The sequence below is a fragment of the Eschscholzia californica genome, unplaced genomic scaffold, assembly GCF_041429995.1.
Source record: "Eschscholzia californica isolate CP2 unplaced genomic scaffold, dmEscCali1.0.p SCAF_2, whole genome shotgun sequence".
NCBI lineage: Eukaryota > Viridiplantae > Streptophyta > Magnoliopsida > Ranunculales > Papaveraceae > Eschscholzia > Eschscholzia californica.
In genome coordinates this window covers 57982674-57996412 of record NW_028238309.1, presented here as the reverse complement: position 1 = coordinate 57996412, position 13739 = coordinate 57982674, and the positions used below count along the sequence as shown (strand labels likewise).

The following is a 13739-nucleotide window of genomic DNA, read 5'->3' as shown; positions in this document are numbered from 1 at the left end:
CTATATTAAAAGATGAAACTACAAAAATATTAGGAATTTTACAACTGATTTTGAATAAGAAATGAAGGTCTTCTGAGGTCTTTCTTCAGTCTATTTCTTCCAAATACCAACTACAAATGATACTCTCCAAAAAAACATGAAGAAATCTTATAATTTGATGATGAATTGGAAAGAAAATTTAAAATGAAAATGAAGGAAAAAGAGAAGAGGAAAAAGAAGTCAAGGATGCTCGGGGTACCTACCGATGAAATGGCTAAAAGAAGGGGCACCTTGTGAATGACGGGCGGGCCTAGAACAAAAAAGCGGTGCCCAAGTAGGAGCACCTCTCCTACACTCTCCGGAAAGAATAATCCAGGGTTGTGACTCCTGATATTAAAATTCTCAATATCCATTATTTACTCTTAATGTGGCTTACATCCCACTTAATATGTAGGGAAAATTTATTAATTATTGTATTCAAAGCAAATATCCCAATTTAATAGTAATACACAACATAACAAAATACTGGAAATCAAACACGAATACGTGCCTGAGTAGAAGCAAAAATACATTTATGCGTAAATAGTAGGGTTCTCGGTGAGGTAGGCTTCGACAAGCTTGTACGTGCCAATACCTCTCTCTTTTCCAGCATTAATTTCTTCTTCGCTAATCACAGCGTCGCCTTTAGTGTGATAGTTGCTTATCATCTTAGCAATGCATCCTCCATTTGCTGTTGGCTCAAGCTTAACTTCGTAGTCTATAGATTCAAGCTTGTCACCGAAGGAATCACTTTCGATCATAGTGTACTTGCATAAGAATTTTTCCTCATCAATTACGTCGAGCCTGTGCTTGGCATATTTGAAAGGACTAGCTAAAAAAACATAAACAAACATGTAAAATGTGTCAAAAAGTATTCTATTATGACTATATATACATACATATGTATATACATGCAGGTTATTGTTTGGTTTAAATATATGAACGTACCATCGGTAAAGTTTGTCTGTTCGACACTTCCAGGGCCTCCTTCGCCACAAATTGGTTCGACACTTTTAATGACATGAGACAAGAGCTTAGGCATCAAATTATGACCATCAACTATCATGGCTTTGAATATACGTGCCGGAGCAATGGAACAAGGAATTTCTAGGGTAGCACTGGTTACACCCATGTTTAAAAATAGAAGGAGAAGATGATGAATAGAAGAAGTTGAGTAAAAGTAGTTGTTTAGATGAGTATTGGTGAAGAAAATAGATTGAGATGAATGAGTATTTATAGATTTTAGACTTTAGGTCATTTTAGTCCTTTTTGAGAAGATTTTTGTACCATATTATTAACCTTTGACCCATACTTCATAAAAGTCTCCATTTCTCATTAAATCTCTCTTTGACCCATACTTTTTGTAGCTACAAGTCTCCTGTGGAGAAGGGGTTCAAACAATACTGCCAAGGAAGCTTCCTCTCTTTTAGTCCTTTAGAAGGTTCCATTCTTTCAAGAAAATGGAGAAAGATTTATAGGTGAGACACAGTGTGAACAATCGTTGCAACCACTTGTACGATTTACAAGCCAAGTATGATTTCCATGAGGATTAAAAATATGAAGCTAATGCATAATAGTTTGAAATTCAATAATGCAAATATCAAGATTCGAAAAATAAATAGCCAAATCGATAACTTATTTTAATGATTTTTTTAACATAATTGAATGGAGAACTTGGATTGAAAAAATTTGTCATTTTCGTATTTGTTTTTAGTATCCATTATCTCTATCTATAAAAACCCACACTTTTCATAACTTTAAACTCCTCCAAATTTCATTAAAGCTTTTCTTCTCGAAGAGTTAATAAGGTTTAAGTTTCGGGTTATTTCCCAAATAGCCCCCCAACTTTGTGATCAGTTTTCCGTCTTGTCCCTACTTTATAGAAAAAACCCAGATGGGCCCCATTTTCAGTTACAGTTATAATTCCGTTAATTAGTCATCACCTCTCTCCTCCATCTCATCGCCTCGCCACCTCATCGTCTTCACCGGCGAAGGTCGCCGGCTGGCAACTTTCAAACATAAAAAAAAAAAAAAAAAGAATTATTCCTCTCTCCTCTATCTCTCTCTAAATTTTTATTTTTTCTTCTCTCCTCTATCTCTAAACAGATCTAGAGAGAGGAGGTATGTTCTCTAGATAGATCTGATTAGAGAGAGAGGAAAGAAGAAAAAATATATTTTTTTAGAGAGTTATTTTTTTATGTTTGAAGGTTGTCGACTGAAAAATTGGTCGGTCGGCGACCTTCGCCGGTGAAGACGATGAGGTGGCGAGAAGATGAGGTGGCGAGAAGATGAGGTGGCAGAGAGAGGTGATGACTAGTTAACGGAATTATAACGGTAACTGAAAAAAGGGGGTCATTTGAGTATTTTTGATAAAGTAGGGGACTAGGAAGTTGGTCACAAAGTTGAGGGCTATTTGGGAAATAACCCTTAAATTTTTTATCTGTTAAGATTTTCTTTGAAGAAAATGCCTGGTATCATAAATGTGAATGAGGAGTTTTCATGCCCAGTCGCCCCACACTGATTGTTCCACGCGTTGTTCGTTGATTTCATCCTGGGACATCTCCGTTTTAACTTCTTTACTTATTATTTTGCATATTTGAAAGTCTCGATCCACAAAAAAAACCTTTTCACATGTTCGAGACGTTGTTAGGAGTAAAGTAGGCCTCTAATATTTTTTGCAATTACTTTTGGTTGAAATTGTAATTTCACTTTTGGATTACAATCATTTATGTACCTCAAGAAATTATCTTGGAATGTGTAAGAGATTACCTTTTCCTTTGAATTTCAATTTAAGTTTACAAAATTTCAAATCAGATTTACAACAATACGAAACTAAATGTAAGATCCATCGTCATTCAAAATACAAGACATCCCATGGAATATGTGAAGAACAGGATGGACTTGGAAGACAAAGCCTACTTATTGTGCAAGTACAAAGTGATTGGATGTCCCGCATTTGTGGATAAGGTCGACTTCATACCCAAGGAGGTTAAGCTACAAAAATCAAGGTTATTGCCGACGGCATAAATCCATCGGTAATTATGAAAAACCGTCGCCAAAGTTTTTCCTGACGGCCTGAATAACAATGGCTTAAGCAGCGTTGGGGGTACTATTTCCGACGCATGCCAACGGAAAAAGGTCGTCTAGAGTAAGTGTTGCAGACGGGTTTCAATTCCTAAGCCGTCGATAAAGGTCAAGTAATATCCAAATCACACTATAATGCCGGCGGTACTTCAAAACAGTTACCGTTGGCAATAATTTTTTATTTAATAAAAAAGAATTTCATAAACGTTGCTGCAATGGGTGGTCTATAAATTGCTACAACATATATAATGAATAATAACTTGCTATTTATATCATAAACATAAACATAAATTTCAAGACAAATTTATAATAAATCAACCTATAGAAGTAATAACACATATCTTAGTATCAAGTGACTCTCCGTCGGAGGTGAGTTAGAGAAGATGATATGAGATGGAGGAGAGAGGAGGTGAGGTGGACGAGAAATAGAGAGATGAGGTGGCATTTATGTTTTTGATAAGTTTAGGAATCAATTCCGTTTTGGCCCTGAAGTAATTTTCGAAAAATTTTGTCCTTAGAGGTCAAATCGAATTGTCTGACACTTATGGGTACTAAAACGGCGAGTTGGTCGCAAAGTGGGAGCAAAGACGGACTTAACCCAAATGTTAATGAAGAATTGGAAAGAGAAATCAAAATGAAAATAGAGGAAAAAAAGAAAAAGAACTGTGCATCTACAGATAATGTGGCTTAAAAGGTGGGACACCTAGGAAATGAATTATCAATGAGAAGTACAAAGGGGATTAAGGGCCGGCGGTTTATCAAGGTGTGGTCAGTGGGGGAAACATAACTATAATAGTGAACATCTATGTGGAACCAAGATTGTGAGTCCTGAGAATAAACTCTCAATTCCATTATTTACTCTTAATGCGTCTAATATCCCAATTAATATCTAGGGAACAATTATTAATTATTGTATTCAAACCAAATATCCCAAATTTAATAAAACACAACATAGCAAAATACTAAAATTAAACACGAAAACCTTCTTCGGTAGAAGCAAAAAATAACTTAGGCGTAAACAGTAGGGTTCTCGGTGAGGTAGGCTTCGACAAGCTTGTACGTACCAATACCTCTCTCTTTTCCAGCATTAATTTCTTCTTCGCTAATCACAGCATCGCCTTTAGTGTGATAGTTGCTTATCATCTTAGCAACGCATCCTCCATTTGCTGTTGGCTCAAGTTTAACTTCGTAGTCTATAGATTCAAGCTTGTCACCGAAGGAATCGCTTTCGATCATAGTGTACTTGCATAGGAAATTTTCTTCATCAATTACATCGAGCCTGTGCTTGGCATATTTGAAAGGACTAGCTAAAAAAACATAAACAAAACATGTAAAATGTGTCAAAAAGTATTCTATATATACATACACACAATATTTATATATACATGTACATTATTGGTTAGTTTAAATATATGAACGTACCATCGGTAAAGTTTGTCTGTTCGACACTTCCAGGGCCTCCTTCACCACAGATTGGTTCGACGCTTTTAATGACATGAGACAAGAGCTTAGGCATCAAATTATGACCATCGACGATCATGGCTTTGAATATACGTGCGGGAGCAATGGAACAAGGAATTTCTAGGCTAGCACTGGTTACACCCATGTTTAAAAATAGAAGGAGAAGATGATGAATAGAAGAAGTTGAGTAAAAGTACTATTGTTTAGATGAGTATTGGTGAAGAAAATAGATTGAAATGAATGAGTATTTATAGATTTTAGACTTTAGGTCATTTTAGTCCTTTTTGCGAAGATTTTTGTACCATATTGTTAACCTTTGACCTATACTTCATAAAAGTCTCCATTTCTCATTAAATCTCTCTTTGACCAATCTTCTCTTTCTGTAGCTACAAGTCTCCTGTAGAGAAGTGGTTCAAAGAATACTGCCAAGGAAGCTTCCTCTCTTTTAATTGGTTATTTACTCCGTTTAGAAGGTTCCATTTTTCCAAGAAAATGGAGTAGAATTAAATAAGTATTATATATAGGAGACTTCAAAAAAAAAAAAAAAAGGTATTATATATAGGTGACACACAGTGTGAACAATCGTGGCCACCAATTGACTGTGATTTGTGAGTTTGGTTGATTAGATATACCATTTCCTAGGGTATATTTGTAACCCGATCCTAATGTTAGCGGCCTAGCGGGTCGTGTCATGTCAACATGATTCGTCAAAGTTCAAAAGTCCCTAACATTTTAGACACGTTTTTGGCACAACCATGAACTGGGTGAGACGGTCACATGGGCAGGGCCCACAACCACCGAAACATCTGACCAGGGCAAATTTGCGCATGATGTCAACAATTTAGTTTTGTCGGACCACATTTTGTTAGACTAAATAGCTTTTTACTAACTGAGTATTGCGAAGAACTTTGGTCAATGTTATTAATAAGATAATGTTATCTATGTCCGGGGTGAAAATATCATGACCTACTTTCAGGAGTGGCCACGGACTCCACGGCCCTTTTTGTTTTTGCAAACTCCACGACACATTTGAGTAAGGTCTAGAACTTAAGTGTGGAAAATTAAAATATTAGAAGTCGCAATCTTAGGTGACCAAATAAGGCCCCCTCCATTAAAATAATTCATTTCATTCTTAAGAAATCACATGCTTCTCAACTGATTGATAAATTTATTATTTTATTGTAGAAGACAAAGTTCAAAAGATTGATAGGGAACCTCTAGGGAAACATGAAATTCAGTGTAAATTAGTATCTGATAATTAATACATTGTAAACAAAAAGAGGTCGAAATTTAATACAAGAAAGGGATTTATATAAAATATATTCAATGATTAATTAAGGTGTTCGATTTGAAAATACAGAGCTGTGGATCTCACTGGCATGGCACACGAGACAGGATTTAAACATCGAAAACCTATGAATTAAAATAGAAAAATCTTCCGACCCAACAAGAAGTCATCTTCAACAATGAATCAAAGAAAAGTGCCTACAAAATTTTCCTTATCGATCCTAAAGGAATAAACATAGAAAGGAATTTCTGGGGACACCCGCAATAAGCTATTAAAGCTATAGCAAGTCCGTTACGGGGGTGGACTAGGCAATTTTATAAGTCCTGCATTCCTTATCTGGTGAAGTAGAGTCAACAAGTTTTGTTGCACTGGTTGTCAAATTAGTTTTCACTCTCTATGTCCGAGTTCGAGACACGGATATAGCAAGTCTCGTTACTTACTGAGTTTGAGGGTAAACTCATAGTCCAGACTCCGGATTCTCTCGAACTATGTAGGACTATCACCATTCCGCACTCTCAGCGACAAACCGTCTTTGACTCTGATACCATTTGTGACACCCCAATTAGTAGTTATTGATATTGTGTTCGCTTTAAACATCGGGGCCCAAGTCCAACAAGTACAAAATGCTATGCCTAACAAAGGCTCTACCAGCCCACCAAAAAAAAACTTCTCCTCATTTGCTAAGCTTACAGCTATAAATATTGTTTTTTTATCGTGCAATGCTCTATTCATCTTCTTCAAACTTTCACAAGTTGGACACGTATTACATAAATTTCGTGGTGTAACTGGAAGAATTGTACTACTATAATATATGAGGACCAAGGCAACTATCAAGATCTATGAACCATGGAGATTTGAATAATGAATATCAACATCAAGAATCTTCAACCGAGGAAATTAAGACATTTGAAGATATAAAATATGTATTGTTTCATATGAGTTAGTTTCCTTCTAATTATCTACCATTATTAAGAACTTTTTTATATATGTCCAGTTTCCTATATTACTTGATTAGAGTATTTCCAACAGGACGCTCTAACAAAAACTCTAAAGTCTAGTTGTCAAGTGTCAAATAAATATTCTCTTTCCTAAGTGTTAATATAGTTATATAGACACTCTAATTTTTTTGTTCTCCAATGGAGATCTCTAAAATCTCTTTACGTAACATACATGTCACTCTTAAATTGAATATGAAAAAAGTAGTTGAAAAGAAAAGGTTTCTATTAGTTTAAATTTTAAAGTGACACTTAGAGAGTCTCAAAGAGACACTTTAGTTTTAGAGCTTCTCTCTCTAGACACTCTATAAAAAATTTGTCCACTTCATAATAGAGTGTCTAACAAAGTGTCCCATTGGAGATGGTTTTTTAACAAAAACTCAAAAAAAGTCGTGTATGACACTCTAAGTGTTAGAGATTGAGTGTCCCATTCGAGATATTCTTAGTTGGGAGTAGGAGAACGCCAAGTTACTCTATAAGTATGAATTAGTTTTAGGTATTTAATTCATGAGTTATTTTTTTTCGTCCCCCTACTTTGTGACCAGCTTCTTTTTTGACCCCTTATTTTTCGTAAATTCCAATTTGACCCCCATTTGTTAACACCGTCAGTTAACTTAAGCGGTCAATTTTTTTATTTCCATCACTGCCCTTGTTATAAAAGTGATTTTTTAAATTCAAATTTGGCCCCCCTTTCAAATATGGGTTGGTTCCCAACAAATTTCAACTAATAGAAATAACACTCCTTGATGGGTCATGAAAATGTCCCATCTAAGTCGTTTAATTTAGCCAAGTTAGTCGGTTTCGAGTCTTTATTATAATAAAATGGTTGGTTTTCTTGATTAGGTGTCTTTTGCGGAGTTAGATGTGAAAAACGGTTAAAAACGAGGAAAAGATGCATGAAGGGTATTTTGGTCATTTGGAGTCAAGGACAATCTGGTAATTTGGCCAAGGTCAGTGCGTGGTTGAAAAGTAGAGGTCGAGACGAGTCCGTAGGAGAAAACGGAAGTCAAATCGGAGTCCGGACGAGAGAATTATGTGAAGTCAAAGTCAGGTCAACAGTTTGTCAACATTCGGTCAATTTTCGGGATGTATTCTGGCGGGCGGTACACGGGTAGACATGTGGCGAACAACGGAGGCCATCGCATCTAAATTCGATATTCTTGTTGAACAGCGAAGTGGGACCACCGTGAATCATCCAGTGTAGCGCGTCTCAGCGAGCTTCGGTAGTCCTGATACCGCGTTTTAATCTCGTCCGTTGCCTTCCGCGTACTTCAGATCAACGCACGAGATCTCTCTGCCGGGAAGACGTTCCAATACACCACGTTGCAGCTTAGCTTCGGTAGTCCCTTGCTCGCGTTTTAATCGCAGCCGCAACCTCCCGCGTCATCAAGATCCAACGGTTGCTGCGATTCAGCTCCATTGCTTATTATTCCTTGCAACCCGAAGCTGGTTAGTCTTCATGCTCCCGGCCACGTGGCTCTCTCCCGTCCCACAAGATCCCGCGTTCGTCTCATCCGACGGCCTTGGTAGCACCCGCAAGTTAATACCGTAGCTGGTGCTACACCTTATCACCCGAATTCCAACCACCAAAACCTAGCCGCCGGGTTACTTATTTCTTTTGGGGTTTTTTATTCTTTAACCCTTATAAATTCCAAAAGTAACCCTCTTTGATTCCTTTTTCTTCCATTTTAGTCCAACCAAACCCTAGCCCTATTTAATACCTTTTACTCCTTCATTAACACCTAGACTTGCAAACCCTCTCAAGATCCCTCCTCTTACCTAAAACCTCTTCTTACTCAATCCCTCTTCTCTATATCCTTCTTCTTTCTCTATTCCCTTACCTTCTCTTCTCTATTTTTATCCCTCTTCTCACCTATTTCTTTCTCTCTTTTCTACTACTAAATCTATCTTCTCCATTATGTTTCCATCTTTCTCTACTACTACTTCTTCTATACCACTATTCTTTCTTCCATTAATAGTCTTCTCCTTCTTTCTTCCATATTCTTCTATCATCTTTACCCTCTTCATCTCTTCTTTCCAACTTCTTTCTAGATCTAATTTCTTCCTTCTCTTTCTTTTTCTTATTTGGGTTGCAACAAAATAGCTATTACTTGGATTTCTTGGAGTACAATTCTTGAGTACAAATGGAACAAATCTAATTTGATTGGTGATTTCTTGAGTAAAATAGCTATTACATGGGACAGATCTTGAGTAAAATAGCTATTACATGGGACAGATCTAATTTGATTGGTGATTTCTTTCCATTAATTTCTTAGTATTTTCATTTATTTTACAATGTCAATGAATGTTATTCTAGATTCCATGTATAGTTAACTTAGCAATCTAAGGTTGTGAATGAAACCCATTTTGGATCTTTATAATACTTGTTCTTGATTAATTAAATCCTTTGATGTGCTTTAATGTCTATTGATTGTTTATCTATATGGATTGGATTTTCTTTCCATTACTCATGCCTCATAATTAGATATTTCATACTTTCGTTAAGTTGTTAGATAGAGTATGCTTTTTAGATGATGAATAATAGTTTAGCAATCCGAATCTCTATAAGGTAGACAATTAGAATTAGTAATTATAAAATTGTTTTATCTAGAACATCATCCGGAATCCAAATAGTTCATTATATTGGATCCCGAGTAAATACAAAAGAGATTTAAATAATTAAGTGCTTGTTTTATAAAGTGAAATTATGTGGTGGATTTCATAATCTTAGATATCTTCTCACCTCTTTCTTATAGATAGTTTAGTTAGTTTTATTCGTTTTCTTATTTTTTGCAAATCAATTATCAAATTTATGAAGTGGGGTGTGTGTGTGTGTTAGTCTAAGTTAGCTATTGACATTTTGATTATTGGGTTAAACTCGCCGTTAATATCCGAAGTTACCTACCTATCTCTTGGGACGATACACGATCTTATTATAAATACTATAACTTGACCCCGTATACTTGCGGGAATAGACCTATATTTTTAGGCCCATCACTCCTCTCTTCAGAGAGGTTATTGTTAGCGTTATATGTCCTTAATTTTGTATTTGGCCTCCGAAGCAAGGTTTAATGCAAACGCATTTTCTCGCTAAGGAAAATCCCTACACCTATCATAAGCAAAAAACCTTCGGATTGAAAACTTTCTCTACACTTTCTTTGGTTGAAGCACCATCTCTTGAACGTTTCGCTTCTTGATTCATAGTCTCTCTAAATCTCTGCTCCCGTGACATCTGCATATAATAACAAAATCGTAAAAAAAAACAATATGGAATATTGTATTATAAATAATAAAAACTTAGTTCTATTGCATAAATCATCAATATGTGTAAAACAAAAGAAAGAACCTGTTGTAGTTAGAAAAAGCAATACAAGTACCATAATAATAGTAACTTGGAATATACGATTCTTAAACTTCATTACGGAAAAGAAAGTGTCGAAGAGAAAAAACAATAGAAATTAGATATCTGGAAGTGAGTAAAAACGAAAAAATTACACACGAAGACACTTAGACACACACACACACACATATATATATACTGAAGTTTGCGCATATAGCCTTCAGAAAGATTTTTTTTTATGAAAAAAATATCAAGTAAAAGATAATTGAATTTAATTGATTATGGATATTAAAAAGGAAGTACTGTAGAACAAAATAGTAACTAGAGAAAGTAAATTAAATTTGTGAGGGGGACAGAATATATTGTCAAATAATAGAAATTCTTATTCCCAATTTCAAAATGTTGATCATTCATGTTTTTTTATATAAAGTTCCATTAAAACCAATAACAAATAATACAATATGTTACGACAAATATGCACAAAGGCTAAATATAGTCCCCAGAACAAATATTAAGGGTTTAAAAGTTGATCTGCTAACTCGTAGGGGACTAGTTGCAAAATCTGTTACAATGAGAAATAGACACTGCTCCTTATATTTAGTCGTCACCTCTCGAGATCGTGTATAAGTTAAAAGATTTAGGCTTTGGTTGAGGAAAAACATATACCTCCATGTTTATTTATAACAAAAGAGTAATACAATGGTTGGAAATAAATAACTTAAATATAGAAATAATCCTAATTCTAATGTATCTGTATCTTGGAGATATATAAGAAAATTTCCCTTGATTTTGTATATTGGGTAGAAATATTTGATTTGAGTCCACTTTTAACCTTATTACCCTCCTGCAAATTGAACGGAGGATCAAACCAAAAGTTCAGTTTGGGAAATAACTTCATGGGGAGAAACTTCATGATACAATTCTTCGACACATATACTTCTTATAATGGATTGGTTGTTAAGCAACTTTTGTTTGGTCTAGATAACACAAATAACCAAGTAATTTTGGACAGTTGTAACGAGCAAACATGACATAATCATAACGGATTCAAAGGTCATTTAATAAAGAATATATATAAGAATATTTCCCCTTGATTTTGTATATTGGGTAGGAATATTTGATTTGAGTCCACTTTTACCCTTATTACCCTCCCACAAATTTAACGGAGGATCAAACCGAAAGTTCAGTTTGGGAAATAACTTCATGGGGAGAAACTTCATGATACAATTCTTCGACACACATACTTCATTATAATGGATCTGTTGTTAAACAACTTTTGTTTGGTATAGATAACACAAATAACCAAGTAATTTAGGACAATTGTAACGAGCAAACATGACATAATCACAATGAATTCAAAGGTCATTTAATAAAGAGCTTGCACTTAGTGAGCATAACCACTCTAGGTTCAGAGGCCCATGACAAGAAAATTGCACTTAGTGAACATAATCACGACGGATTCAGAGTTTCATCGTCAAAACTAAGGTAATAATCGACGAATCCACGACCGAGAAGATTTTTCCAACAGGGAAGAAACAAAATAAATGCTCTTGGCAAAATTGCCCCTTTTTACGATTCTTTTGTGATACCTGTTTGATTGGTAATAAGGGGAAATAAGAAAACTGGGTCACCTAACAATTTCTTTCATTTGAAGGTTGCTGGAAAAAATGGTTGGCATGCGACCTTCGTCAGAAAAGATAGTGAGGTAGCGAGAGGGAGAGATGAAGTGGAGGAGAGAGTAATGAAATAGAAGAGAAGGAGAGATGATGTGGATTTAAATGTTTTTAAAAAAATTCGATCCTAAGGGCATTTTTGGAAAGAGTTGAAATTGTTTTGGGGCCAAAACGAACTGCCAGACACTTATGGTGACCAAAACGACGAGTTGATCACAAATTGGGGGCTAAAATGGAATTAATGTGTTTTTTTTAGTAAACCATAATTCCATTCATAACAAGGATATTAATCCAGGACATTACATGGTTGAGAGATTAACTCCTCTCTTCAAACAACATAAGAGTTACATAAGTGAAGTTCAAAACTTCCAAATGTAAAGTACCTTACAAAGAGAAAGAAGTTGCAAGACATAAACTAAAAAAAAAGACCCTATAGGTCATACAATAAGAAGATCCTCAAGATCACGAATGAAAAGATCCTATAGATCACAAAATATAATAGAACTAAAACATAAGAAGAAATTATAAATTTATCTTCTTGAGCGAATATAAATCTGTCTTTCTTTTCTTTTCGTCTTCATTTAAAAGTCAAATCGATTTTGTTGTATGATTTCCCTCTTTCTTCCTTTTTGTTAGACATCTTCGATTTGATGGAACTGAAGAAGAAGCCCATGAAGAACGAAGAACCATCATCGCAACAACTGCCTCCTTTCCCCTTCCCCTAAAAGATGAAGAAAAAAAAAAGCCTATATTAATACTAAAATAGGGAACTCTCCATCTATTGTGAAGAAGATTCCGGCCCTTCCGCCGGAAAACGATAATTTCGTGTGAAACTCTCTGTTAATACGGTTTAGATGGACAGAGAATACGGTTTTGGATGGAGAGAGAAAATAGTTGAGAGAGAAAAATGGAATTAATGTGTTAAACAGAAAATTTGAAAAACTCGAAAACCTCTACAAGTTTTTTTTTTTTTTGAAATCAAGTAAACCATTTTCATTCATAAGTGATTAGATCACAATGTTACATGGATAATTCTTATCCTGTGAAAACTTCATGAGAGTTACATAGTTAAATGTAAAGTGCCTCATGAAGAGAAAGAAATTGACCATACTCTGACGAAAAAGATAAAAAGAAAGATGAAAGGATCCTAAAGATCACGAAAGGATCCTAAAGATCACGGATTAAAAGACCCTAAAGGTCAACAAAATGAAAATACCCAAACAAATAAAATTACATCAATAATAATAAAACTAATAAAAGAGAAATCTTGATAGGTCTTTCTCTTGTTTTGTAATTCATCTTCAATCTTCTTGAGATGATCATCGTAGAAATAGGCAACATTAACTCTTCTTTTCTCATGACCTCTATATCCATTCTATAACCATATAAAATCACCAAAAATTGATTATATCCTTCACCCAAATTTAATTGTTGGAAGGCGATACATATTGGAGAGAGAAGAACAAGAAGAAAAGAGAATTGACGATCTTGAAAATGATATTACTCTGAGTTAAGAAAGAAAGAGAAACATTGTATAAGATGGATTTAGATTCCGTATTTCTCTCTCTAAAAACCTACAAGATCTTATTATAGATCTAATATAACATAAAACTAAAAGAGGAAAATCCGGAGGAGGGATCCCTCTTCCAGAGAAAACCTCTACAAGCTTGACGGACTGTTACGTGGGTTTGTATATGGTCTGGGCCTTAGGACAGCTCAGGCCTAAATGGTCTGGGTTTAAAAACTGTCCACTCCGGGACAGCCCCAGGTCAAAGGCCAGCAGGTTGGTCCTTATGAAGGCGCCAAGGCGGCACTCAATGTCCTGATCATGTCTCTCTTTAGAACTAACAAAAAAATTAAGAAATATCAATAGATATAAG

At 35.2% G+C, this 13739-nt stretch overlaps 2 protein-coding genes across 2 annotated transcripts; both read right to left on the bottom strand.

Annotated features, from left to right (window-relative positions):
- Nucleotides 1-372: 372 nt before the first annotated feature.
- LOC147559517 (pathogenesis-related protein STH-21-like) lies at nucleotides 373-1207 on the bottom strand. The gene is made up of 2 exons (XM_086661415.1): nucleotides 967-1207; nucleotides 373-850 (listed from the first exon to the last, which is right to left on the bottom strand). Exons 1-2 carry the CDS (start codon nucleotides 1148-1150, stop codon nucleotides 552-554), a joined length of 483 nt encoding a protein of 160 aa, XP_086517541.1. The 5' UTR covers nucleotides 1151-1207; the 3' UTR covers nucleotides 373-551.
- Nucleotides 1208-3924: 2717 nt separating this feature from the next.
- On the bottom strand, nucleotides 3925-4783 carry LOC147559516 (pathogenesis-related protein STH-21-like). The gene is made up of 2 exons (XM_086661414.1): nucleotides 4525-4783; nucleotides 3925-4409 (listed from the first exon to the last, which is right to left on the bottom strand). Exons 1-2 carry the CDS (start codon nucleotides 4706-4708, stop codon nucleotides 4111-4113), a joined length of 483 nt encoding a protein of 160 aa, XP_086517540.1. The 5' UTR covers nucleotides 4709-4783; the 3' UTR covers nucleotides 3925-4110.
- Between the last annotated feature and the right edge of the window lie 8956 nt (nucleotides 4784-13739).